The following is a 26,265-nucleotide window of genomic DNA, read 5'->3' as shown; positions in this document are numbered from 1 at the left end:
GGCGAGCTGTGCTGGGGGCCCACAGCCACTGTGCCGAATCTGCCAGCATCCTCCCTAGAAGGGCCACCCCTTGCCTCCCTCACAACCAGGGGCAGCCCTGCCCCAGCCCCGGGCCTCTCACCTGCACAGGAAATTGTGCTGCTGGCGCACAGAGTCCACGTCGCCGTGCTCCTGGGGGGGCGGGAGCGCCCCTGGCTCAGGGCTGGCCCGGCCCAGTGCCCCTGCCCCCTCGGCCAGCGGGTCCTTCCTGCTGCCGAGCTCCGGGGAGATTGGCTCTATGTTCTGGGAAGAGAGAGCAGGGCCCTGCTGGGATGGCATCCAGTGGGGGCACCCCACCCCCTACGGGGCCAGCGCCGCCCACCCCACTGCGGGCACCCCACCCCCCATGGGGCCAGTGCCGCCCACCCCACTGCGGGCACCCCACCCCCCCACGGGGCCAGCGCCGCCCACCCCACTGCGGGCACCCCACCCCCCCACGGGGCCAGTGCCGCCCACCCCACTGCGGGCACCCCACGGGGCCAGCGCCGCCCACCCCACTGCGGGCACCCCACCCCCCCACGGGGCCAGTGCCGCCCACCCCACTGCGGGCACCCCACCCCCCACGGGGCCAGCGCCGCCCTCCCCACTGTGGGCACCCCACCCCCCACGGGGCCAGCGCCGCCCACCCCACTGCGGGCACCCCACCCCCCCACGGGGCCAGCGCCGCCCACCCCACTGCGGACACCCCACCCCCTACGGGGCCAGCGCCGCCCACCCCACTGCGGGCACCCCACCCCCCACGGGGCCAGCGCCGCCCACCCCACTGCGGGCACCCCACCCCCCACGGGGCCAGCGCCGCCCACCCCACTGCGGGCACCCCACCCCCCACGGGGCCAGCGCCGCCCACCCCACTGCGGGCACCCCACCCCCCACGGGGCCAGCGCCGCCCACCCCACTGCGGGCACCCCACCCCCTACGGGGCCAGCGCCGCCCACCCCACTGCGGGCACCCCACCCCCTACGGGGCCAGCGCCGCCCACCCCACTGCGGACACCCCACCCCCTACGGGGCCAGCGCCGCCCACCCCACTGCGGGCACCCCACCCCCCACGGGGCCAGCGCCGCCCACCCCACTGCGGGCACCCCACACCTCACGGGGCCAGCGCCGCCCACCCCACTGGGGGCACCCCACACCTCACAGGACCAGCGCCGCCCACCCCACTGCGGGCACCCCACCCCCCACGGGGCCAGCGCCGCCCACCCCACTGCGGGCACCCCACCCCCTACGGGGCCAGCGCCGCCCACCCCACTGCGGGCACCCCACCCCCCACGGGGCCAGCGCCGCCCACCCCACTGCGGGCACCCCACCCCCCACGGGGCCAGCGCCGCCCACCCCACTGCGGGCACCCCACACCTCACGGGGCCAGCGCCGCCCACCCCACTGGGGGCACCCCACACCTCACAGGACCAGCACCGCCCACCCCACTGCGGGCACCCCACCCCCCACGGGGCCAGCGCCGCCCACCCCACTGGGGGCACCCCACACCTCACAGGACCAGCACCGCCCACCCCATTGCGGGCACCTCACCCCTTGCAATAGCCAGTGCTACCTACTCCAGTGTGGGCACCCCACACCTCACAGGACCGGCGCCGCCCACCCTACCACAGACACTTCAACCCCGACAGGGCCAACACTACGTACCCCACTGTGGGCACCCCACACCTCACGGGGCCAGCACCGCCCACGCCATTGCGGGCACCTCACCCCCCGCCGACAGCCAGCGCTACCCAACTCACTGTGGGCACCCCACATCTCACGGGGCCAGCGCCACCCACCCCACTGGAAGCACCCCAGCACCCACAGGGCCAGCACCGTCCTCCCACTCATCGTGGGTGCTTTCCCCGCCCACCTCAGGGGGCCTTCCATGCCCCCACTGAGACCCGCCCCATGCCAGACCAGGGCTCTGTGGGCTGCTGGCCCCGCCCCCCCACAAGCAGGATCAGGGTCACGGACAGCCCAGCAGGCTCCAGCCCTCGGGGGCTGGGTAAGGGGCAGGGTGGGGAGACATGGAAATGGGGGATCCCATAGAGGGGCCCCCAGAGCCACCCCAGCTCCCCTGGCAGAGCGGGGCCCAGGCACTCACCAGGCTGCCCCGGCGGCTGCTGCTCCGGCTCCCCACAGTGCCCGCCCGGCTCTGGCACAGGGCATCAAAACCCAGGATGCCCCCCACGCAGTCACCGATCAGCACCACCTGCCGGCAGGAGGCGCTGTCAGACCCGGGAGAGACACCACACCCTGTCCCCCATCCTAGCCCACCTTCACAGCCTCTGCCCCCTGCCAACAGTCCCCCACCTCACTGCCTCCACCCCCACTCCTCACAATGCCCTCCCGTCTGCCCCCCACAGCCAGCGCTCCCTTCTCCAGCCCCCCAGTCAGAGATGCCATCCGCACAGCTCCTCCCTCCTACAGCCATCACCCCCGCCCCTTAGCAACCCCCCCCCCGCCTGATCCCCACAGCTCCACCCGCATCCTCCTCCCAGCTGTGCCTACAGCCAGCAACCACTGCTCGCCGCCCCCCAGCACTGCCCCCTGACCTGGCCGCAGAAGCCGGAGCCCTCGGCGGAGTGCAGGAAGGCGCTGTGGGCCTGGTTGGTGCGGGCGACGGTGGTGGCCACGGCGTGCTGGTAGCTCCCGGAGGACGTGGCCAGCAGCGGCAGGGCGGCCAGGGGGATGTGGTCCTGGCTGCTGGACAGGCTGTCCCCATCATGGCTGTAGGGGCTGAGGCTGGGGGAGAGAGGGGAGCGGTGAAAGAGGCGGCAGCTGCCCAGAGACCTCCATGCTCCTCTGCTATGAGCTGAAGCCAGCCCCATGGGATGGCACAGGCAGCTGGGCAGGGCAGCAGGCCCATGGGACCCCACCCACCATAGCCCACAGAGCCTTTGCTTTCGCTCTGCAGGACACAAGACCGTCAGCACGTTAGCAGGGGGTCAGCAGCCCTGTGGCCCTCGGGAGTTCTCGCTGCTATCTAGATCAGCCTTTAACTCCACAGACCCACAACTCCCCCACCCTACACCCAGCACTTCCTGCTCCCCCCACCTGAGCCCCACGGCGCCAGCCCCACCCTACTCCCAAACGGGCATACAGACAGCAACTCCTCGGGCAGGCCAGGGCAGGGCTGCCTTTGCCTAGCAGTGCTAGGCCCCCAAGGCAGGGTGTGTGTCTGCGCGCATGCAGGGAACAGCACCAAAGGGTCCCTAGCGCCGTGTTCCTGCTCTCGGGGTGGGGGCTGGGGCTCTCTTGCCTACACGCTGCGTGGGACTAAAACTTGGCTTTGCCGTTCATCCCAGGCCCGGTCGGCTGCAGCTCTGTGGAGTCTGAGTCAGATGGTTACATTAATAACAACTGCAACCAGGGATTATAAACCCTTAAAACCACCACACCCAGCAGCAGCTCATCCGCCGAACAGGAGGGCAGCGCAGCGCCCCCTAATGCTGCACTGGGGCGGCATTGCCAAGGGAGAGCGCCCCCTATAGAGCCTCCTCCTTACAGCACAGCGCCCCCTAGTGTCGCACTGGGGCGGCACTGCCAAGGGAGAGCGCCCCCTATAGAGCCTCCTCCTTGCAGCACAGCGCCCCCTAGTGCCGCACTGGGGCGGCACTGCCAAGGGAGAGCGCCCCCTATAGAGCCTCCTCCTTGCAGCACAGCGCCCCCTAGTGCCGCACTGGGGCATCACTGCCACGGGAGAGTGTCTGCTATAGAGCTTCCACCTCAGTCCCTGCAACACAGCGCCCCCTAGTGCTGCCCAGTGGTCAGGACTGTCTTCCCTGGAGAGAGCACCCCCTATAGGTTCCCCCCATGCCCTGCAGGACAACGCCCCCTAGTGCTGCACTGGGGCCAGCTCCCGCTGCAGGCAGTGCCCCGGCAGGAGAGAGGACGTACTTGGAGACCAGGGCGTAGGCAGCGGCACAGATGGGCGGGCAGGGCACCAGGCGCAGCGCCACGTGGCCCAGCGCCTCGGGGAAGTGCACGCGGGCGACAGCGTCGAAGGTGGCGGCCAGCGTCTGCACGTCAGCCTGCTTGGAGCCCGGCTCGCCTGCTCCCTGGTCCAGGATGTTGCCGCTGTGCAGGATGAGGAACAGCACGTGGATTCGGCAGGCCTGCGCCACGTTCTCCACGGAGCCGCCCTGCAGAGACAAGCCGTCAGTGGGGCAGGCGGGGCCAGGGGCCCGTGGTGTGGGGAGGGTGGGCCGTGGCACTCACACTGGCCCCATGTAGCTGCCCCAGGCACACTGGCCTGTCAGCAGCCAGCTCTGTCCCCTGCTGGGATGGGGGGCGTCTGTGCTGGGGGAGGCCATGGCTAGTGGTGCCCGGGGGGAAGGTAAGTGGCACCTGGGTTGCAAGGATAGGGCAGGACCAGTCGGGGTGGGGCTGGGACAGGTGGTAAGGCCAGGGCCACGACAGGGGACACACACCTCAGCAAAGCTGGCCTGAGTCAGTCCACTGCCATTGGGCTTGGCCACGCTGGTCCCGTCCCCTGCACAGACAAAGCCCAGGTAAGCATGCTGGCGTGGGAGGTGCCCCGGAGGGGGAGGGGGGCCCAGCTGCTGGATCCCTGCTGTGCTCAGACCCACTGCCCCACCCCCCCACTCGACCCACCCCCATCCTCCTGCCTCCACCTGCCCCGTCACAACCCCCACCCTCCCAACCCTCTGACTCCTCCCTCTGGCTGCCCTGCCCCAGCTCTCTCCTGCTCCCCTGCCCTGCCCCGCACTCACCCAGCCCCTCCTCCAGCTCGCCTGGCCGCTCCAGGGTGTCCAGGAAGTCGTTGGAGTTCCACTTGGTCATCTCCTTGGCAAAGACCTCGTCGCTGTCAGACAGATCCTCTGTGGGGGAAGGTGGGTCATGAGACTGAGACCCCCCCCCCAAGAATGAGGGAGTCCCGGAGAGACACCCGTGGGAATAGGGGATATTGTTGGCGCATGGCTCCCTGGACTGAGGGGCCCCAGCACCCATCTCTGGGAATAGGGGACACCCCAGCAGAGACACCCCTGAGGAAGGGGGGATGCCCCCAGTGCATAGGAATGGGGGACCCCTCCCCACTCGTACCGTGTGCATCGAAAAATTCATCCTCTGAGCTGTTCTCCGAGTCCCGGGCGATATTCTGCATGCGCCACTCTGAAAGACTCTGGGGCGACACCCCCCCTGGGGAGAGGGGCCAAGGTCAGATACCAGAGACTGGGCAGCCTGCCCCACAGCGCTCCCACCAGCACCCCACCCAGTCCCCCGGCGAGCACCCCACTCTTGGGCACCCCTATCCACCAGAGCCCCCGCTAGCACAGCCCCTCCCGCAGTGCCCCGTCCCCCAGTGCCCCCGCTAGCACCACCCCTCCCCCAGTGCCCTGTCCCGCAGAGCCCCCGCTAGCACCACCCCTCCCCCAGTGCCCTGTCCCGCAGAGCCCCCGCTAGCACCACCCCTCCTCCAGTGCCGTCCCCCAGTGCCCCCGCTAGCACCACCCCTCCCCCAGTGCCCTGTCCCGCAGAGCCCCCGCTAGCACCACCCCTCCCCCAGTGCCCTGTCCCCCAGTGCCCCCGCTAGCACCACCCCTCCCCCAGTGCCCTGTCCCCCAGAGCCCCCGCTAGCACCACCCCTCCTCCAGTGCCGTCCCCCAGTGCCCCCGCTAGCACCACCCCTCCCCCAGTGCCCTGTCCCCCAGAGCCCCCGCTAGCACCACCCCTCCTCCAGTGCCGTCCCCCAGTGCCCCCGCTAGCACCACCCCTCCCCCAGTGCCCTGTCCCCCAGAGCCCCCGCTAGCACCACCCCTCCTCCAGTGCCGTCCCCCAGTGCCCCCGCTAGCACCACCCCTCCCCCAGTGCCCTGTCCCCCAGAGCCCCCGCTAGCACCACCCCTCCCCCAGTGCCCTGTCCCCCAGAGCCCCCGCCAGCACCACCCCTCCCCCAGCGCCCTGTCCCCCAGAGCCCCCGCTAGCACCACCCCTCCTCCAGTGCCGTCCCCCAGTGCCCCCGCTAGCACCACCCCTCCCCCAGTGCCCTGTCCCCCAGAGCCCCCGCTAGCACCACCCCTCCCCCAGTGCCCTGTCCCCCAGTGCCCCCGCCAGCACCACCCCTCCCCCAGCGCCCTGTCCCCCAGAGCCCCCGCTAGCACCACCCCTCCTCCAGTGCCCTGTCCCCCAGTGCCCCCGCCAGCACCACCCCTCCTCCAGTGCCCTGTCCCCCAGAGCCCCCGCTAGCACCACCCCTCCTCCAGTGCCGTCCCCCAGTGCCCCCGCTAGCACCACCCCTCCCCCAGCGCCCTGTCCCCCAGAGCCCCCGCTAGCACCACCCCTCCTCCAGTGCCGTCCCCCAGTGCCCCCGCTAGCACCACCCCTCCCCCAGCGCCCTGTCCCCCAGAGCCCCCGCTAGCACCACCCCTCCTCCAGTGCCGTCCCCCAGAGCCCCCGCCAGCACCACCCCTCCCCCAGCGCCCTGTCCCCCAGAGCCCCCGCTAGCACCACCCCTCCTCCAGTGCCCTGTCCCCCAGTGCCCCCGCCAGCACCACCCCTCCTCCAGTGCCCTGTCCCCCAGAGCCCCCGCTAGCACCACCCCTCCCCCAGTGCCCTGTCCCCCAGTGCCCCCGCCAGCACCACCCCTCCCCCAGCGCCCTGTCCCCCAGAGCCCCCGCTAGCACCACCCCTCCCCCAGTGCCCTGTCCCCCAGTGCCCCCGCTAGCACCACACCTCCCCCAGTGCCCTGTCCCAGTGCCCCCGCTAGCACCACCCCTCCCCCAGTGCCCTGTCCCCCAGTGCCAGCACCACCCCTCCCCCAGTGCCCTGTCCCCCAGAGCCCCCGCCAGCACCACCCCTCCCCCAGCGCCCTGTCCCCCAGTGCCCCCGCTAGCACCACCCCTCCCCCAGTGCCCTGTTCCCCAGCACACCTGCCAGCACCACCCCTCCCCCAGTGCCCTGTCCCCCAGTGCCCCCGCTAGCACCACACCTCCCCCAGTGCCCTGTCCCCCAGTGCCCCCGCTAGCACCACCCCTCCCCCAGTGCCCTGTTCCTCAGTGCCCCCGCTAGCACCACACCTCCCCCAGTGCCCTGTCCCCCAGTGTACCTGCCAGCACCACCCCTCCCCCAGTGCCCTGTCCCCCAGAGCCCCCGCTAGCACCACCCCTCCCCCAGCGCCCTGTCCCCCAGTGCCCCCGCTAGCACCACCCCTCCCCCAGTGCCCTGTCCCCCAGAGCCCCTGCCAGCACCACCCCTCCCCCAGTGCCCTGTCCCCCAGTGCCCCTGCCAGCACCACCCCTCCCCCAGTGCCCTGTCCCCCAGTGCCCCTGCCAGCACCACCCCTCCCCCAGCGCCCTGTCCCCCAGTGTCCCTGCCAGCACCGCCCCTCCCCCAGTGCCCTGTCCCCCAGTGCCCCCGCTAGCGCCACCCCTCCCCCAGTGCCCTGTCCCCCAGAGCCCCCGCTAGCACCACCCCTCCCCCAGCGCCCTGTCCCCCAGTGCCCCCGCTAGCACCACCCCTCCCCCAGTGCCCTGTTCCCCAGCACACCTGCCAGCACCACCCCTCCCCCAGTGCCCTGTTCCCCAGTGCCCCCGCTAGCACCACCCCTCCCCCAGTGCCCTGTCCCCCAGTGTCCCTGCCAGCACCGCCCCTCCCCCAGCGCCCTGTCCCCCAGCACACCTGCCAGCACCACCCCTCCCCCAGCGCCCTGTCCCCCAGTGCCCCTGCCAGCACCACCCCTCCCCCAGTGCCCTGTCCCCCAGTGTCCCTGCCAGCACCGCCCCTCCCCCAGTGCCCTGTCCCCCAGCACACCTGCCCCACATCCCACCCCCCCAGCCCTACCCAATTGCCTGCCTCTGCCAGTAGCCCTTCCCTGCTGCCTGCAGCACCTCCAGCCCCACTTTGGCCAGTGCTCCCATCCCACACCTCCACCCCACTCCTTGGAGCCCCACCCTGCCAGCATCACTCCCCACGCGCCCCGAGGCCCGCACCTCCGTGCTGGGAGGAGTAGGAGGAGCGGGAGGACGTGGACCACTGCTTAGTGAAGGCGTCGTCAGGGGAGGTGTCGGGTGGCTCCTGCCCCTCCGCTTGGTCCTGCCCATCAGCGCTGCCCAGCTCGGCCCGGCCCTCGGTGCTGGGGGCAGCTGCCGCCTCCTCGGCCTCAGTGCACTTGGCCATCTTCTGGGCCAGCATGCGGGCCGTCTCCTCCTCCAGCTGCCGGATATCCTCCATGGTCAGCTCCGTCCACTCGTCCTGCCAGCACCAGGCCTGGCGGTGCGCCCGCAGCATCACCTTCCGCAGCCCTGGGGGGAGGGGACGGGGAGTGTGGCACAGCCAAGGCGCCCCTCACCCCAAGCCCCCCACCAGAGCATCCCGCCCCCGTCGGGCCTCTCCAGCCAAAGCATCCCTCTCCCACTACGTCCCCCACAGTCAGAGAACTTCTCCTCCATCGGCTCCCCCAGCCAGAGCACCCCTCCCCCGCCAGGCACCCCCCAGCCAGAGCACCCCTCCCTCACCAAGCTCCTCAGTCTGAGCCAAAGCAGCCCTTCCCAGCCAGGGAAGCTAAGAGGAGTGGGGGGGATCAGAGCAGGGGCAGCGCTAAGGGAAGCAGGAGGATCGGGGCACAGGGACTGGGGCAGTGCTAAGGAAATGGGGGGTTGGGGCAGGGAGACCGGGGCAGTGCTAAGGGAAGTGGGGGGTTGGGGCAGGGAGACCGGGGCAGTGCTAAGGGAAGTGGGGGGTTGGGGCAGGGAGACCGGGGCAGCGCTAAGGGAAATGGGGGGTTGGGGCGGGGAGACCGGGGCAGCGCTAAGGGAAGTGGGGGGTTGGGGCGGGGAGACCGGGGCAGCGCTAAGGGAAGTGGGGGGTTGGGGCGGGGAGACCGGGGCAGCGCTAAGGGAAGTGGGGGGTTGGGGCGGGGAGACCGGGGCAGCGCTAAGGGAAATGGGGGGTTGGGGCGGGGAGACCGGGGCAGCGCTAAGGGAAGTGGGGGGTTGGGGCGGGGAGACCGGGGCAGCGCTAAGGGAAGTGGGGGGTTGGGGCGGGGAGACCGGGGCAGTGCTAAGGGAAGTGGGGGGTTGGGGCGGGGAGACCGGGGCAGCGCTAAGGGAAATGGGGGGTTGGGGCGGGGAGACCGGGGCAGCGCTAAGGGAAGTGGGGGGTTGGGGCGGGGAGACCGGGGCAGCGCTAAGGGAAGTGGGGGGTTGGGGCAGGGAGACCGGGGCAGCGCTAAGGGAAGTGGGGGGTTGGGGCGGGGAGACCGGGGCAGCGCTAAGGGAAGTGGGGGGTTGGGGCGGGGAGACCGGGGCAGCGCTAAGGGAAATGGGGGGTTGGGGCGGGGAGACCGGGGCAGCGCTAAGGGAAGTGGGGAGAGGCGGGGGCAGGGCAGCGCTAAGGGAAGTGGGGAGAAGCGGGGGCAGGGCAGCGCTAAGGGAAGTGGGGAGAAGCGGGGGCAGGGCAGCGCTAAGGGAAGTGGGGAGAGGCGGGGGCAGGGCAGCGCTCACCTACGTCGTGGATGAACTGCTCGATCTTGGACTGCATGCCCCAGTAGCGGAACTCCACCTTGCACAGCTTGTAGGCGCACATGAGGGGCCCGGCAGCCATGGCCCCCTCCAGCCAGTCCTCGCCCAGCGGCCCCCGGCCCGTCTTCGCCGAGCGGTACAGCTTGGGGTCCTCCTCCGCTTTGTACTCGTTGGGCGAGATGGGGTCCCGCACAATGTCAATGGTGTCTGGGGGCAGCAGGGAGTCAGCACCCATCCGTGGCACCCACCTGCCCCAGGGCCAGGGTCTCACCCGCTGCAGCTCCACAGGGACAGGTGAAAACCTGCCCCCTTCCCCACAATGCCCCAGGGGCCCCCTTCCCCACAATGCCCCAGGGGCCCCCTTCCCCATAATGCCCCATGGGGCCCCCTTCCCTGCAATGCCCCATGGGGCCCCCTTCCCTGCAATGCCCCAGGAGCCTCCTTCCCCATAATGCCCCATGGGGCCCCCTTCCCCGCAATGCCCCATGGGGCCCCCTTCCCTGCAATGCCCCAGGAGCCTCCTTCCCCATAATGCCCCATGGGGCCCCCTTCCCTGCAATGCCCCAGGGGCCCCCTTCCCTGCAATGCCCCAGGAGCCTCCTTCCCCATAATGCCCCATGGGGCCCCCTTCCCCGCAATGCCCCAGGGGCCCCCTTCCCCGCAATGCCCCAGGGGCCCCCTTCCCCATAATGCCCCATGGGGCCCCCTTCCCCGCAATGCCCCAGGGGCCCCCTTCCCCGCAATGCCCCAGGGGCCCCCTTCCCCGCAATGCCCCAGGAGCCTCCTTCCCCATAATGCCCCATGGGGCCCCCTTCCCTGCAATGCCCCATGGGGCCCCCTTCCCTGCAATGCCCCAGGGGCCCCCTTCCCCGCAATGCCCCAGGAGCCTCCTTCCCCATAATGCCCCATGGGGCCCCCTTCCCCGCAATGCCCCATGGGGCCCCCTTCCCTGCAATGCCCCAGGGGCCCCCTTCCTCACAATGCACTGGGGGACCCTTTCCCCAAATTTTTTGTTGCAGAGCAACAAAGCAGGGAGTTTGGAGGAGTGTGAGGGGTGGGGCACAAAAGGGAGGGAGACTGGTCGGTGGAGGAATGCCCCGCCCCCCCACGGCACTCTGGGACAGAGCACACACCAGCAGTAGGGCTCAAGGACCTCTCTCCCCTCTCCAGCAAACCCGACTCAGGAGTAGGGAGTGGCAGCTCCCCAGGCTCCAGCGCCTAGTCCCCGGCATCCTCTCACCTACCAGAGCTGCCCCCTCCCCTGCCCTGAGCTCCCTTCTGGCACGACTACGAGTTGCAAGGCAGGGCTGCGCCCTGTGCCCCAGCACTGCACATGGCCAGGGCAGGTCTCGGCTACCGCCCCTGGGTCTGGCACCGTACCTCCCCCTCTTGGGGAGCGGAGGTGCAGACTGGCTCACCAGTCAAGTGCCCCGCTGGGAGCTGTTCCCGCTAGCCGGGCTCACCCAGAATCCGCTGCCTCTTCTCGGCCGCCGTGAGGTTGAAGACGTTGGTCTGTTTGCCGGCGTCAGGCCGGTAATAGGTCTCGATCTCGATGGAGAACTTCTCCACAAAGGGGCAGGTGTACCTGGGAGGTGGCAGAAAGGAGGGAGCGGGGGGATGAAATAGGCAGTTTCTGCCCTGCCCCACCTCTGACCAGCCCTACCGCCTGTCCCACCTCCACCTCTGCCTCACTCTCCCCCCATCCCGCCCCACTCGGCCCTAGTCCCACCCCACACTGCTTCTCCCCTGGTCTTGCCCCCATCCTTGCCCTGCCCCCAGAGCCGGCCCAAGCTACGGGCTGACCGGGCGACAGCCGGGGGCGCCCGATTGTGAGGGGCGCCGCGTGGTGCTGCCAGGCCGGGTGGGGGCAGGGGCAGTGCTAAGGAAATGGGGGGTTGGACAGGGAATGGGAGGCACCTGCCCTAGGGCTGTCAGTGCAGCATGAGGTGGGGCCCACAACGAAGGGGGCTGTCCCCTGCTCTGTGCCTGCTCCCTGGCCCTGCGAGGGATTTGGACAAGCACACAGCAGAGCAGAGAGCAGGCTAAGAAAGCAGCCCTTGAATACAGCTACCAATGTTCCACAGCTCCCTCCCCGCCTCCTGGGTGCCCCTCCGCTGGCCTTACACGCCCCCTCCCCGTGCCCGCCGTGCGGCACCTGGTGCGCGTGTAGGGGTAGGCGTTCCACGACTCCTCCTCCACCTGCAGGGCAGCCTTGGGCAGCAGGGCCCGGAACCAGCTGGGGATGTGGGAGCCCACGTGGTAGATCTTGTGGGTGTACTGGCCGTTGCCTCCCGGGCCGTCACTGTAGGGCCGGTTGGCCAGGATCTCGACCCCGCTGCCCTCGCCGCTTGACTCCTCCCGGCTCTTCTTCTGGAGGGGAGACACTGAGCCATTGGCTCCGACCTGGGCCAGTCTCATCCCAATCAACACTCCCTCTCCCAGACAGACAGCCCCAGCCCCTCACCTGGATCATATAGAGCTGGGCCACCTGGTACTCCTCCAAGGTCATGGGCAGCAGGATGTGATACTCTTTGATGAGCATGGCGATGGGTGGGGCCTGCAGAGGGGCAAAGAGTTAGAGCCCCACTGCCCCTCCCCCATGTCACCCCAGGGGGCCACCCTTGCCCCTTCCCACTCCTTTCTGGCTGCAAAGCCCTGGGATGGGGGATGGGGAATCAAAGCAAATCTCCATGTGACCTGCTTAAAAATCCATCCTGCCTGGTACGTTTCTATGGTGATGTGTGGGGGGGAGGGGAGCAAGAGGCTGGGAGGGGGCATTCCCCCCCCTCCCCCACCACATACACTGTCAGCACCTCTCGCGTCCACTGTGCCCTGCCCGGCATCATCAAGGGTCAGGCCTGGACTTCTGGGTCCCAACCCAGGCAAGGGTGAGACTCTGTCCAGCTCCAACCCCCAAATTGGATGCTGCTGGAAGTCCAGGTCGTGGGGTCCGAGAGCTGCTCCTGGAGCCAAAACGTACAGCAACCCCCACCTGGGCACCAAACCCGTCCCTGTCAACCCTCACCTGCACCAAATTTCCCCCCTCACAAGCCCACCTGGGGCCTGGGCACCCAACAGTCCCCCCACAACCCTGGCCTGGGACCGTTTGGTGCCCCCCGCAACTCCCACCTGAGGCCGGAGCATTAAACCTCCCCCCTCACCTGGATCCAGGGCTCCAAATTTCCCCCTCCCCCTGCACAACCCTCACCTGGGACTTGGGTACCAAATATCCTATCTTCATCGTTCCCCTATGGGGCCTGGGAAGCAAACCTCCCCCCCCACACACAGCCCCCAACTGGAACCTGGGCACTAACCCTATCTTCCCCTTGCCTGGGTCCGCCTGGGCGCCAATCCTCCCCAAATTCCGCCTAAGCCCTGGGAAACAACTCCCCCGCAACCCACATTTGGGGCCTGGACACCAAATTGCCCCGCCTCACTGGGATTCCAGGCACCAAACCTCCCCCGCCCCATACACACACACCCTTCCAAGTGAGCCTGGGCACCAAACCTCCCCCCCCCCCGCCCAGGTCACCAATTGTTCTCCCACCCACAACAACCACCTAGGCCTGGGACACCAACACCCTCTTCCCCCACAGCCTGAACCCTCACACCACAGGCAGCTGCTGACGAGTGCCCTGCAATGGGACTCACAGCCCTTCATTGACCGACAGTTTCCAGCCAGCGGCTTATGTCCCGTCTTCTACCCCCAGACCAGCCAGTTCCTCATCCTGGGGCTGGATCAGAACTGGCACCATATAGAGGGGAAAGGCTCCTGCCCCATTCCCTCCCCCCAACCCTCCCGGTCAGAGGAGGCAGCGCCCCCTAGAGGCCCCTGCCCCATTCCCCTCCCGGGTCAGGTCATAGTCAGCCCCCCCTAGAAGGGAAAGGTCCCTGCCCCGTTCCCTCCCCCCGGGTCACAGGCAGCCAGCGCCCCCTAGAGGGGAAAGGTCCCTGCCCCGTTCCCTCCCCCCGGGTCACAGGCAGCCGGCGCCCCCTAGAGGGGAAAGGTCCCTGCCCCGTTCCCTCCCCCGGGTCACAGGCAGCCGGCGCCCCCTAGAGGGGAAAGGTCCCTGCCCCGTTCCCTCCCCCCGGGTCACAGGCAGCCGGCGCCCCCAGAGGGGAAAGGTCCCTGCCCCGTTCCCTCCCCCCGGGTCACAGGCAGCCGGCGCCCCCTAGAGGGGAAAGGTCTCTGCCCCGTTCCCTCCCCCGGGGTCACAGGCAGCCGGCGCCCCCTAGAGGGGAAAGGTCCCTGCCCCGTTCCCTCCCCCCGGGTCACAGGCAGCCAGCGCCCCCTAGAGGGGAAAGGTCCCTGCCCCGTTCCCTCCCCCCGGGTCACAGGCCGCCGGCGCCCCCTAGAGGGGAAAGGTCCCTGCCCCGTTCCCTCCCCCCGGGTCACAGGCAGCCGGCGCCCCCTAGAGGGGAAAGGTCCCTGCCCCGTTCCCTCCCCCCGGGTCACAGGCAGCCGGCGCCCCCTAGAGGGGAAAGGTCCCTGCCCCGTTCCCTCCCCCCGGGTCACAGGCAGCCGGCGCCCCCTAGAGGGGAAAGGTCCCTGCCCCGTTCCCTCCCCCCGGGTCACAGGCAGCCGGCGCCCCCTAGAGGGGAAAGGTCCCTGCCCCGTTCCCTCCCCCGGGTCACAGGCAGCCGGCGCCCCCTAGAGGGGAAAGGTCCCTGCCCCGTTCCCTCCCCCCGGGTCACAGGCAGCCGGCGCCCCCCAGAGGGGAAAGGTCTCTGCCCCGTTCCCTCCCCCCGGGTCACAGGCAGCCGGCGCCCCCTAGAGGGGAAAGGTCCCTGCCCCGTTCCCTCCCCCCGGGTCACAGGCAGCCGGCGCCCCCCAGAGGGGAAAGGTCCCTGCCCCGTTCCCTCCCCCGGGTCACAGGCCGCCGGCGCCCCCTAGAGGGGAAAGGTCCCTGCCCCGTTCCCTCCCCCCGGGTCACAGGCAGCCGGCGCCCCCTAGAGGCCGAGGCCCGCGCTCCGCTCCCGCCCGGCCCGCAGCCGCCCCACCTGCTGGCGCTCGCTGGCTGCGCCGGGCGGCTCTCACTGCTCCCGCCGGCCGAGCCGGGCTCTCGCCGTCCCGCGGCTGCTGCAGCGCGGCCCCCTCCCCGCCGCGCACTGGAGCATCGCGCGGAGCTCGGCTGCTGCAGCCCGGCCGCGGCGCTCGGCTCGGCTCGGCTCGGCTCCGCTCGCTGCCTGCCCGCGTCACCGCCCCCCGGCTCTGTGCGGGGGGAGCGAGGGGCGGGGGGAGGGAAGCCTAGGGGGCGGGGCGGGCGGGAGCCGAAGGGGCGCGGGAGAGGAGTGGACCAACGGGGAAGGAGCCGTGTGGGGGGAGGGGGCGAGCAGGGGGCAGGACTGGAGCCGCGGGGAGGGAGACCGAAGAGCTGGGTGGGAGGGGGGTAGAGGAGGAGGCTGGGGGGCGGAAGGGGAGGGAGCCGTGGGGGGGCAGGCTAGGGGAGAGCTGGGGGCAGCAGGAAGGGGAGGGAGCCGAGCGCAAGATTGGGGCAGGGGAGGGGGGAACACGAGGAGGGAGCGCAGGGGGGCTGGTGATGGCGCTGTCCCTTCTTCCGTGGTTGGCTGGTGGGCTAGGCTGGATCGTGATGTTCCCAGTGAGGGGGCATCGCACCTGGCCCAGGGACAGCGCCCCAGGAGCCCAGCCCGGGGAAGGGGGGCCTGACCCTAATCTCCCTCCCCACATTCCAAGCAATCAACATCTGAGCTCCTTTAAGAGATCAGCGTGCCATCCTCTCTGCCTGTGACATCACAGCTAGTTGCCATGGAAACAGCTGTGACATCAGAGGCCAATGACATCAAGCCCAAAAAGGGAATAAACAGCTTTGAGGACGGGGGATGAGATGAACGTGACTCACAGCATCAAGCCGCCACCACGAGGGACTGTCCTCGCTCTTGGCTCCCGCTGCCAGTACCCCTTAGTCCCCACCCTGCAGCCCCGTTATCCTAGCTCTAGGCACCCCCCAACTCTTCTGGTGCCCCCAAGCCTGACTTCAACCACTCTCTGCTGGTAGGAGCTTTGTGGCACACAGCCCAGCCCATTTCCTGTCGCAGACAGTGCCCTGTGCCAGCGGCTTGGTGGAGGGTTTAGGAGCCCTGCCCTAGCACGGATAGGCAGATTAGACATCCCTGTGCCAGGGGCCAACAGGTCCTGTCTCTGTCCTAGCTGCAGAGGCCAAGCCCCTTGCCCACAGGGACCACTGGCTGCTCTGGCCCTCTGCAGTGCTCAGACCCAGCTGGGGTCTGGCTCAGTGGGGCACGGCAGGCAGAGCTCTGAGGGTAAAGCAGGAGGGCTGGAGCCCAGAAGCTCTGTCTCAGAGGTGGTAAGGTTGCATGGTCTGCCCTGAAGGAAGAGTGGGACCCCTTGCAGGCCTGGCACAGTGAAGGGCTCCTCCAAGGCAGTGTTTTAAAGCTAGCACCTAGTACAGATCCATTTCAAGCTTGCCCATCCCCAGTCTCCTCCTCCCCACTCCCCAGTCCCAGCACCGTTCCTGGCCCATGCACCGAGCTTGCATCCCCAGTGCCCAGCCCATCTCACCTAGCAGTGCTCCACAGGAACCCAGCAGACTTGGTCTTGGCTGCATCTCTGCCACGAGATACCAGTGCAATTCTCCATGCATCAGCCAGTTCCCCAAATCCATCCCAGGCTCACCAGGCAGATGGGGAGGTGTCAGGGGCTAGAACTACTCAAAAGCACAGCCATGCCCAAAGAGCCCTGCTGTGACCCTGACACTGGGCCCAAAGGCTGGGAGTTTTCTCAGGAAAGGCCTGTAATGCAGAGGCCATGGGCCACTGACACAGCATTAGATCCATTAACCAGACTGGCAGCACCTGGCTCTGCATGGCTCACACAGAACTGTGGAGGGAGCAATCGTAGGCAGAGATGCCAACCTGCCATGAGCAGAGGAATTCAAGCTCGTGTTACTCAGCAGTTTGAGCTAGTCCTTGATGCCACTGAATAGCCAAGCTGTCATCAGCAGGCTGGGGGGGGCAGAGGTCCAGACTCTGGCACAGAACAAAATTTTTCCCACAATCTACTCCAGTCTCTGATATCTTGCATCAGTTTTCAAGACAATCATCCCTCTGTACAGCACTTTTCGTTATTAAAGTCAGCTCTTTATTGGGGCAAGGCCATGGTAAGGAAGTGTTATGAGGAGGAAATAACAAGAACTAGGGGTCACCAAATGAAATTAGTAAGCAACAGACAAAAGGAAGTATTTCTTCACAGAATGCACAATCTGTGGAACTCCTTGCCAGAGGATGTGGTGAAGGCCAAAACTATAACAGGGTTTAAAAAAAGAACTTAGGTAAGTTCATGGAGGATAGGCCATCAATAGCTATTAGGCAGGATGGGTCCCTAGCTTCATGTTTGCCAGAAGCTGGGAATGGGCAACAGGGGATGGACCACTTAAAGATGACCTGTTCAGTTCATTCCTTCTGCAGCACCAGGCACTGGCCATTGTCAGAAGACAGGACACTGGGTTAGAAGGACCTTTGGTCTGACCCAGTGTGGCCCTTCTTAGCAAAAGCCGAGAAACCCCTTTGAACAGATGATGGCAGCAAGCTCCTTGAAATACCTGTGGCCTGAACGTGTAAGCAGACACTTTCTGAAAAAAATAATCTAATTAAAATCCATTTTCCCATCAAAACCACTCCCATCCAGAGAGGCCTAGAGCCCTAGGGAAAAGCCAGAAGGAACCACAAAATCGTCTGGTCTGACTTAAGTATCACAGGCCACCAGCCCCAGCCTTAATCAAACCACTCCACATTTGGACCAGTCCACCTGGCTTCCACTGAGCACAGCAAGATTCAAATCAATTCAGGCATGAATGTGGATTTCAGTGCACTTACAAAATATGGGCTGTGAACCAGAGAGTGCACCTCACCCTTAGCTATCACCCTGACCCCTTCCAGTAAATACTATGCCCCCCCTCGCTCCCCCACTTGCTCCACTGGAGCATGCACTTGGGCTGGGATTCTAAGGGCTCCAATGACAAGGCCAGGCTTGAGTACGGGACCCGCTCACACTGCTGGCAGGCTGGTCATGCTGAGTCAACAGAAAGCTTGGCTACGGCAGGGGGAGGCAGTGCCAGACCGCAGTGTGGGCAGACCACACTAGGAACGTGGGGGAGAGGGGGGTCGAGCAGCACAGGTGCAACTGGAGTAGGACCAGAGCAGCTTCTCCCCGGTGCAATCCCAGCGTTGCCATGCTGCTCTCCCATCAGCCTCAGCAACTGAGCCATTGCCCCAGGCACACTCCCAATCACCAACTGGGGTGTGCAGCGGGTGGCATGGCTCCACATGGTGCAGTTCCAGGCTCCAGGTGCTGTGGCTCTCTGCAGATAGCCCCAGGGCATACAGCAGGGTTGCTGGGGGGCTGTGCACACAGTGGGTCTCCTGCCCCCCAGTGCAAGGCAACCACCCTCCTGCGAACTGTGGCAGCTTCCAAGGCCCTGGGAGGCGGGAAGGGCTGGCTCCTCCTTGTCACGGGGGCAGCACAAACCACAAGGGCCAGAAGGTCAGAATCCCAATGCTTCCTTTTATTGAGTTATAAAAACAAAACACGTTATAAAGACGTGAGAAAAATCGCTGGCTTCTCTTCCTGGAGATCCCGGCAGCGTGGCCCAAGCACCAGCTTCCCCAGCGCTGACTGCCGGCAACAGAAGCATCCCAGCAGGACCTGCTCCTGATCCGTGGCTGCCGAATGGCTGAAAGGTCTGTGTGGGTTATGGCAGAGCCAGGTCTCAGGTGGGAAGGTCCGTGGGAGGGCAGCTCTCCAGGTTCTCAGATGTTCGTGGGTGGGAAGGTCCATGGGGCAGGGCAGCAGCTGTTACGTACGGGCGTTGCGCTCTGTCTCTGCCAGACACTCTCTCACCAGCGCCCGGGCGTGGATAATGCCTGCAAGGGGAAACCCCAAGGGAGCCTTAGACCTGCTGAACAGCCTCCAAACCCAGCACAGCAGGGCACATTGCCAGGGTCACACCTAGGCCTCTGCTGGGATCCCAGGCCTTTTGGAGGCTCTATGAGGTCTGGAATCAGCTCACGGCCAGGGCAGAATGCTGGAGGCAGGGTGTGAAGGGGAGTCCGAAGGGGAGCTTCAGCCTTGTGGGAGAGGCACCAGCCAGGCCCCCGACCTCCCGTCCCCTGCACAGGAAGGATGGAGTGGATCCCAACTCCACAGGCTTTATCTCCTCTCTCATGGCACTGCAGCCACTGGCACCTCAGGCACTGGCAGGGAGCTGGAGCCTTCAGTGGCTACCCAGGGGCACTCGGGGCTTTAGCTTGGGGGGAATGCATCTGCCCCACAGCCCTTTGCCTCAGAATCTGACATTGCATCCGACAGACACACGCTCACAGGACGGGGCTGCCAATGCCGTTGGCAGGAAACAATGCCGGCAGCACGATGGTTCTCATGGAGCTCAGCAGGAACCGCCATTGAGATGGCGGGGCAGCCCGTCCCTTGCCCCGCGATGGGCTGAGACTCAGACAGCACTGCTGTGTCAGTCACACCCATGGCTGCCTCCCACCGCCCAACCCAGCAATGAGCTCAGGCCCTCTGCAGCTTCAGGCAGCAGCACTGCCCTGATCACATTTGGGGCAGGACCCCCAGCAATGGGCTCAGGTTCTCTGCCGGTCACACCCGCGGCAGGCCAGGCTGTCGGCAGGTGGCTCAGGCTCTGTGCCCAGTCAGGCAGGGTCGCTGCGTCAGTCACACTTAAGCCTGACCCCCGGGGCCTCGTACCTCGTTTCAGCCGCTCCATGGCACTCTTGCTACCTGCATAGGTGGGTCGAATCTCTTTGCCCATCTCCTCAATGACAGAGAGTAGGTCAGTGTACGTGCTCTGAGAGCCCTGGGAACCTGGTGGCTTCATGGCCTGCAAGGGGCAGAGAGATCATGAGGGGCCGGCTTTCCCCAGGTCATGCTAAGCCAGGCAGCAGAGGTGGAGGCAGCAGCTCACCTGCACGTAGCCCATGGACGGGGGGCCAAAGTCGTTGAAGAGGGGCCGGAAGGGGGCAGAGGCTCCAGGGATAGATCCGGATGGCGATGGGACACTCGTGGCTGAAAGAGATGGGAAGGGAGAGGTCAGGTTACCCTGGAAACAGCAGCCCTGTTCCCTCCCCTGTGGCCAGTGCTTCTAGCACACAGGGCTCTCCCAAGCTTGCTGTGGGCTGGAGATGCCAGCAAGGCTACAATGTCCTGTTTGTGGCACACGGGTGGACTGGCTCCACAGGGCTCTTAGTGGGGCAGGGCTCTGGCCCGAATGCTGCTGCTACGGGCTATCTGGCCTGTGTCATTTGCTGTCACCACAAACCAGTGGGGAAGATTCTGCTCCTTACTCCCGCTGCTCTAATGCCCCCCGATTTATTGACCCCCTTCCTGTGCAACAGCCCCGCCAGCTCCTCCAAGCTTGTCTAGTTGGGCTCCTACACTAGCACCAGCACCATGGTACCAAGGGTTCCGACAACATCCAGGGACCAAGACAGGCCCACAGCCTGGGAGTCCCACCTCCACGCAGCCTAGCCCCTTCCCCGTGGGCTCAATGCAGACTTTGACACTATGCCCGTCCCTGGATGCAGTTCCATCCACAGCCCTCACCACTGTTCTGGGGCGGAGAGGTCCGGGGCAGGGCTGAAAGGACATTAGGGCTCTCGCCCTCTCACCGTACAACCCTACTTACTAGCTGTGCCATGGGCAGAGAGCCACTGACCTAATTCTGCCAGGTGCATGGAGCACCCAGAGCTAATCGCATTAACCTCCTCAGTGCATAGCACCCACGCACCCTGCAGGCCTTGGCCACAGGAACATATGGGTTTGTCTCATCTTCTGCGGCCCAGTGTTGCAACAAAAAAAAAAAATCTATCTTGGGCAAGAGCCGCCTCCGCCCACAACCCCGGCTCCACTGCCCCTCCTAGTCCCAGCCTGCACATGCTCCACTGTTCCCTGGCCCAGTACTGCCTCCCCAGGCCCTGCTCTAGCATGCTCTAAGCACAAAGCACTTCAGCTCCCACAGTTCACACACCTTCACCCTGCTCTCTAGAGCCCTCTCAACACCACTTCAGGCTCCCTCAGGCCCCTCAAGTCTGGCCTCTGCATTGCATAGGCCATGGAAACCGCCCCCCCAGCCCATACTGTGTGGCTGTCGCCACTTCCCCTCCGTGTCCAGGCCCTCACAAAAGGGTCAGTGCGAGAGCTTCCCCCACATCACTCACTGTCTGCCTCACCAACTTCCCTCTCACTGTCAGCCTCAGCAACAAGCACCTCTCCATTTGCCGCTGGCCTGGAGGACTCCTTGTTGGACCAGAGAAGCAGGAGAGCCTTGGGTCCCTCATAGAACTGACTGATGTCTTCACAAAACATCTCTCCCAGCTGTCTGTCCGGCATTGGCATGAGACAAAATTGAGATCTTTTAAATCAGCTGACTAAGGCCTTGTCTACACTCGGTGCTACTCCAGAATAGCTGTTCCACATATGGATGCTCTTACTCCAGTTCATCTTAATACACTTCCTATGCAGACTAAACTAATTCAGACAAGGCACTCTTGTTCTGAAATAAAAGCATCCACACATGTTCATCAGGGAGAGTTAATCCACATCCCAGCTTCTTCCAGGTTGACTTTCATGTGGACAGGCGCTAAGCTTCCCTTCCACGCCCCACAGCTGAGGATTCACTTTTTTGGCGAGGTCACAAGCCTACAGATTGTCCAGGGGTACAGAGAGTCTTACCAGAGAAAATGGAAGATGAGAGCTGATCATCTAACATAAGTCCAACAAGCAGACCAAACCACCACCACAGTAGAGCTTTCTTAACACATCTGCGAAAGCCAACACCCCTCCTCCCCCCAACTGTGACATTTCCTGATTTTTGCATGCTTAAAATATACAGCATCTACTTCAAAGGAAGGTGCAAGATAGTCTGCAGCAGCAGTTATGGGAGAGCCTGCCCTATGGGAGATAGTTATTTAATGTTCTAATAAGACCTGGTTCTGGCAGGGTTATCCCCAGTTAAATATCTGAGCCTTTTCTGTATCTGGCTAGTGATCTCCTAGGGCAGTGAGTGCTACAAGCTTGATCATAGATCCCTGGAGTTAAAGCAGCAAGCCTGATATAATGCCATCCAATGTCCATGTGCCTTAAGTTATGATACAAGGGAACTACACAGTCTTCTCTAGTCCATTCAGCATTTTGTATCCTTTCATCAGCCCTCCCTCTGCCAGGCGGAACCATCCCAACCTCCTTCCAGGGCTGAGAGTTTCTTGTCACTCATCTCTGAAGCCCTTCCAATTCTTCAGTGATGGGTTGACCAGTACCGCACATCATTTGCAAAGGAGGGTGCCCCATTGAATTCCAGAAGAGCATGCCAAGGAGTTCAATAGTATTCCTCCAGTCCATTCCTCATGCCCCCACCAACTGTGTTTGCCTCTCTAAGTTGCTGCCCAGCAAACAAAAGGAATCACAAGAGTCGTACTCAGCAGCTTGGTGAGTGGTGATGGTTAATACACAGCCCAGTGAAGTGGACAGTGAGTTCAGATTAGTCCCGCCAATGTGCATTACTTAGCATCTGTCCCCCTGGAATCCCATCTGCCACGGTGCTGTTTTTTTCCTTACCATGGCAGGGCCCCTCAAAAGTGCCCTATCAGCATGACTCCCACCCAGGAACAGAACTGGCCCTTATAGTGAAATTTATCTCATTATCCATGCAGCTTTTCAGCATTTAGGCTCCTATTTCCTTAGGAGGGAGTGTGCAAGGTTTCACAGTTAACCACAGAGAAGTCAGGAACACTCAGGTCCCAGCTGTGTGCACTACCCTAACCCTCCCTACCCAGTCACCTGTATGCAGAACAAGTCTGACTTCACAATCCAAGTTCTCAAACAACATTCGGTCCTTCCGGCTCAGAGGCTACAAACACGTGCAGCACCTACTACAGACCAGCAGGCTCTGAAGTAGGTGCCCAGCAGGAGACCCAAGTTCCACTCCTTACTAAGCCATAAACCTTGGAGAAGCCAAACTCTCTCCCTACCCTCAATTCCCCTTCTGTAAGATGGGGGGGCACTTGTACTTAATTTAATAATGGGCTCTCGGCCTCAGGATGAGAAGTGCTACCTAGGGACAGAGCTGATTGATCACAACGAAAGGCGAATACACCATGTCAAAGCTCCAAGGTAGCAGACACAGACCTGCCAGTGATCACATCAGCTTTTCGGTCACACAATGCCCCCCTTGGGTATCCATTCCCAGTATGACACTGTAGTACTGAAGGAACAGCATGTGCCACTCAGCCTGTGCCAATGGAGCAGGGCAGGGGAAGAGAAGGCCCTGTGGGTGGCAGCTGTGGCACTAACTAGCAGGGGGATTCAGGATGTTGGCAGGGAACAGAATTCCTGTGAGAGCGCACTGGCGAGAGGGGGCTCACCGGTAAGTGGTGCCCCAGGGCCCTCGGAGGTTCAGTTCAGAGACTGAGTGGGCAGGCGGCCAGTTAGGGCTGTTTGAATTGGGGCTGTTCCGTGTGTGGATCGGTCAACAGCAGATAGGGGTCAATTGGGGGGGGCTGGACTGGGGCAGGGAAAATTTAGGATACAGCTCCTTGGGGGGGGGGGGAGGGGCTGGTCCCAAGGGGGTTTCTCAGGGAGAGCGGGGGCGAGTCTCTCACTAGTGAAAGGAAATGAGGGCGGTCACACAAGGGAAGTGCAGTTCCGGAAAGGGGGGGGAGGGGCTGGTCTCTCTCAGTAGGTAAGTGGGGGGAGAGGAAGTCCCCTCGCGTGGGGAGGGGCTGTCCCACTCGGAGGGGAGGGGAGTAGCTCGCGGAGAGCAGAGGCAATTGGGGGGGGTCACGGAGGGAGGAGCAAGGGCTCCGGGGGGGGGGGCTGTTCCCTGAGGAGGTTACTCCGGGGGGGAGGGAGGTTCTGGGGGGGGGTCACTCCCAAGGGATTTGCTCGGGGGGGGGCTGATCGCGAGGCCGGGGGGTGTCTCCCAGGGAACAGGAGAATTCGGGGGGGGGGGGGGATCCCGGGGCCTGTCGCTCCCCGGCGGGCGGGGCTGTTTCCCGGGGGGGCGATCCCGGGGGGGGGGCTCTGTCGCTCCCCGGTGGGCGGGGCTGTTTCCCGGGGGGGGAATGACCCCGGGGGGGGCTCTGTCGCTCCCCGGTGGGCGGGGCTGTTTCCCGGGGGGGTGATCCCGGGGGGGGCCCTGTCACTCCCCGGCGGGCGGGGCTGTTTCCCGGGGGGGGGGGGAATGACCCCGGGGGGGGCTCTGTCGCTCACCGGCGGGCGGGGCCCCGGGGGCGGGGCTGGCGCTGCTGCTGGTGCCGGCGGCTCCGGAGCTGGCGGGGGCGGGCGCGATGGGCTTGTAGGACATCCCCGAGTCCCCTCCCTGACGCGGCGCGCGGCTCCTGGGCGCTGATTGGCTGCGGCTCCGGCGCGGGGCGCGTCGACTCCCGGGCTGGCGGGAGGATCCCGCACGCTGCCGCTGATTGGCCGGCCGGCGAGGCTGCTGAAGCCGATTGGGCGGCCCCGCTCACCCCTCGCCGCTGATTGGCCGCGGCCTCCCCCGTCCCGCTGGGTCCCGACGCCGCTGTCCGGCAGTGTCCTCGCGCTGGGGTTGGGAGTGGGAGAGAGAGCGCGCGCGCGCGCGGCCCCTTCCCGGCCCCTCGGGCGCGCGCGTTTCTGGCGCTCACCCCTCCGGCTCGCGCCCCGTCCCTCACAGGCCTGGGCCCGCCCGGCCCGGCGCGCGCCGCTGCCGCCTGGCTCGCTCGCTCGGCTCGGACCCCGCGGCGCCCGCTCGTGACGCCTGCCTCCCGCGCCTGCGTCCTCCGCCCCCCTCTGTGACGTGCGCCCCGCGTCACGGCGCCCCTTCCCTGGCTCCCGTCTCTATGGAGACCAGCGAGACGCCCTGAGGCCTAGGCGCTCCCGGCCAGCCCGGCCTCGCGTGGGGAAGCCGGCGGGCAATTGCCCGCTTAGGGCGCCGCGTGGCTGGGCGCCTGATCCAGCCTGGGGCCGGCCTGGAGCGAATCCTGCCCGGGGGGGGGGGCTGCTGTCGTGGCCTGGGAGACCCATCCCCCCCCAGCTGTGGGAACCCAGCAGGGCGGTTTTGCACCAGGGCCCGGCCCTGGGATGCTGCAGCGCAGGCCACAGGGGTCTGCGGGAGCAGGGGGGGGCTTCCCTTGGGGGGGGCCCAGAGGCACGGGGGGGGCTTCCCTTGGGGGGGCTCCCCATGTAGCTGTGAGACTGGTGGCTGGGGGGGGCTGCCCCGAGTCGCCTCTGCCATAGGCCCCGGGCGGGAGCAGGGGGGGGGCTTCCCTTGGGGGGGGCTCCCCATGTAGCTGTGAGACTGGTGGCTGGGGGGGGCTGCCCCGAGTCGCCCCTGCCATAGGCCCCGGGCGGGAGCAGGGGGCTCTGCCCGGGGCTCAGGCTGCTCTAAGCGCCGGCGCCAACTGGCCTTTCGCCCGGGGAGCCAGTTGTGTGAAGGGCGCCCGGCGCTGCTCGGCTGCCACTGAGCTACGGGCTGGGAGGGGATCCCCCCCCGGGCAGCCGCTCCCTGGGCTCCTGCTCTCGTTGCTTTGCAAGGCCAGCAGCAAACCCCTCCGCACAACAGCACGGGGAGGCACCCAGCTCGATCGCCTGCATGCGCCCAGAGCTACGCACGCGCCGCACAGAGAAAGGCGCCAGCCACGGCTGCCCCGCCTTCTACCTCAGGAATAGACCTTCTTGCCCGGCTCACGGTGAGCAGAGCAAATGTATTAACTGGTTCGCCACTCGCCACACAGGTGAGGGCAGGAGAAAGGTGAAGCATGAGCCAGTGTGGTCTGTTTTATACCAGGGGTGGGCAAGATCCAGGCTGCCAAGCTATTTGATCCTGTCTGCGGCCCACCCTGCCATGCCCCTGCCCCCAGGCCCGTCGGGACTTGGGGGTGGGGGAGTGCATGAAGTCTACTCTCCCTGCCACGGGCATGTGGCATCAGAGGGAACTGCCAGCTTTTCAAAACAGCTGGTGGTTCCCTCTGGACACTCAGTGCCCTGGCACGGCAGGGGGCCAAGAGATTTCGCATGCTGTCCCACCCTGCAGGGGGAATGTGCAAAATCTCCTCTCCCCCACTCCCTTCCCTCCACCGCATGCAGTGCCCAGAGGAAACTGGCCGTTCTGCCTAGGTCCTGCCCCTTCCACCTGATGTGCCAGCCCAGAAACCATTAACAAAACTGGTTAAGTGCCCCCCCCCCCAACAATTATTGCCCACCTCTACCTTAGTCCATCTGCTTGGAGAACACAAGTCCAGGCAAGTCTGATGGGTATTGCTGAGTCCTGAGGCAAGGTTGAGCAATTCCCCTGATGCAGCTGTCTTACGCAGGTGAGTCATTGAATTGTTCCTTTGCTTGATAATGTCTATTGATGCTTGTTTTGACACTTGCCTGGGTTTTGGCTTCTCTCCATGCCAGCAGTTTCCAACCTTTTCCAGATGGGGACCCATTTTGACAATTCAGGAAGACTTGGTGACCCAGGGCAATTCAAAAAATGTGTGAATGGCTCCTTAAGAGCCACCTGGGGAGACCCTTTTGAAATGTAATGGCGATCCATATTTGGGTCCCAACCCATAGGTTGGGAAAACCTGCTCTATGCTGTTGTCTCTGCGGAGCTAGTATCTAGAGTTGATCTTCCAACTTACAGCATGTTTTCATGGCACTTGTACAAAACAATCTCAAGACTTATATGCATTAAATATATACATATGTACAGGGCTTGCCGAACCGCGGTGAGCCCCGCTCGCCAGCCG

At 65.5% G+C, this 26,265-nt stretch overlaps 2 protein-coding genes across 3 annotated transcripts in view; both read right to left on the bottom strand.

Moving 5' to 3' along the window:
* The window catches only part of PITPNM1 (phosphatidylinositol transfer protein membrane associated 1), a 29,135-nt gene extending 14,420 nt beyond the window's left edge, over window positions 1-14,715 (bottom strand). The window contains exons 1-13 of the mRNA XM_075928881.2: window positions 14,500-14,715; window positions 11,963-12,055; window positions 11,654-11,868; window positions 10,962-11,083; window positions 9,481-9,705; window positions 7,969-8,280; window positions 5,085-5,180; window positions 4,754-4,861; window positions 4,451-4,512; window positions 3,918-4,162; window positions 2,573-2,762; window positions 2,122-2,229; window positions 122-282 (exon numbers count right to left, since the gene is read on the bottom strand). Coding sequence (XP_075784996.2) covers window positions 122-282; window positions 2,122-2,229; window positions 2,573-2,762; window positions 3,918-4,162; window positions 4,451-4,512; window positions 4,754-4,861; window positions 5,085-5,180; window positions 7,969-8,280; window positions 9,481-9,705; window positions 10,962-11,083; window positions 11,654-11,868; window positions 11,963-12,040 — 1,922 coding nt within the window. The 5' untranslated portion in view covers window positions 12,041-12,055; window positions 14,500-14,715. The remainder of the gene's footprint in view (window positions 1-121; window positions 283-2,121; window positions 2,230-2,572; window positions 2,763-3,917; window positions 4,163-4,450; window positions 4,513-4,753; window positions 4,862-5,084; window positions 5,181-7,968; window positions 8,281-9,480; window positions 9,706-10,961; window positions 11,084-11,653; window positions 11,869-11,962; window positions 12,056-14,499) is intronic.
* A 3,305-nt stretch (window positions 14,716-18,020) lies between these two features.
* CDK2AP2 (cyclin dependent kinase 2 associated protein 2) lies at window positions 18,021-24,312 on the bottom strand. Of its 2 annotated transcripts, none has more exons than XM_075929132.2 (4): window positions 24,175-24,312; window positions 19,461-19,561; window positions 19,244-19,376; window positions 18,021-18,399 (listed from the first exon to the last, which is right to left on the bottom strand). In XM_075929132.2, the coding sequence occupies exons 2-4, from the start codon at window positions 19,473-19,475 to the stop codon at window positions 18,332-18,334; spliced, it is 216 nt and encodes a 71-aa protein (XP_075785247.1). In that variant the 5' UTR covers window positions 19,476-19,561; window positions 24,175-24,312; the 3' UTR covers window positions 18,021-18,331. The 2 variants fall into 2 exon arrangements, with proteins under 2 accessions (XP_075785247.1, XP_075785245.1); XM_075929130.2 differs by having other exon boundaries at window positions 23,762-24,292.
* Between the last annotated feature and the right edge of the window lie 1,953 nt (window positions 24,313-26,265).

This window comes from Pelodiscus sinensis, chromosome 5 (genome assembly GCF_052426305.1).
Source record: "Pelodiscus sinensis isolate ZL-2025 chromosome 5, ASM5242630v1, whole genome shotgun sequence".
NCBI lineage: Eukaryota > Metazoa > Chordata > Testudines > Trionychidae > Pelodiscus > Pelodiscus sinensis.
Note: the sequence above shows the minus strand (reverse complement) of the source record. Positions and strands in the feature narration are given on the sequence as shown.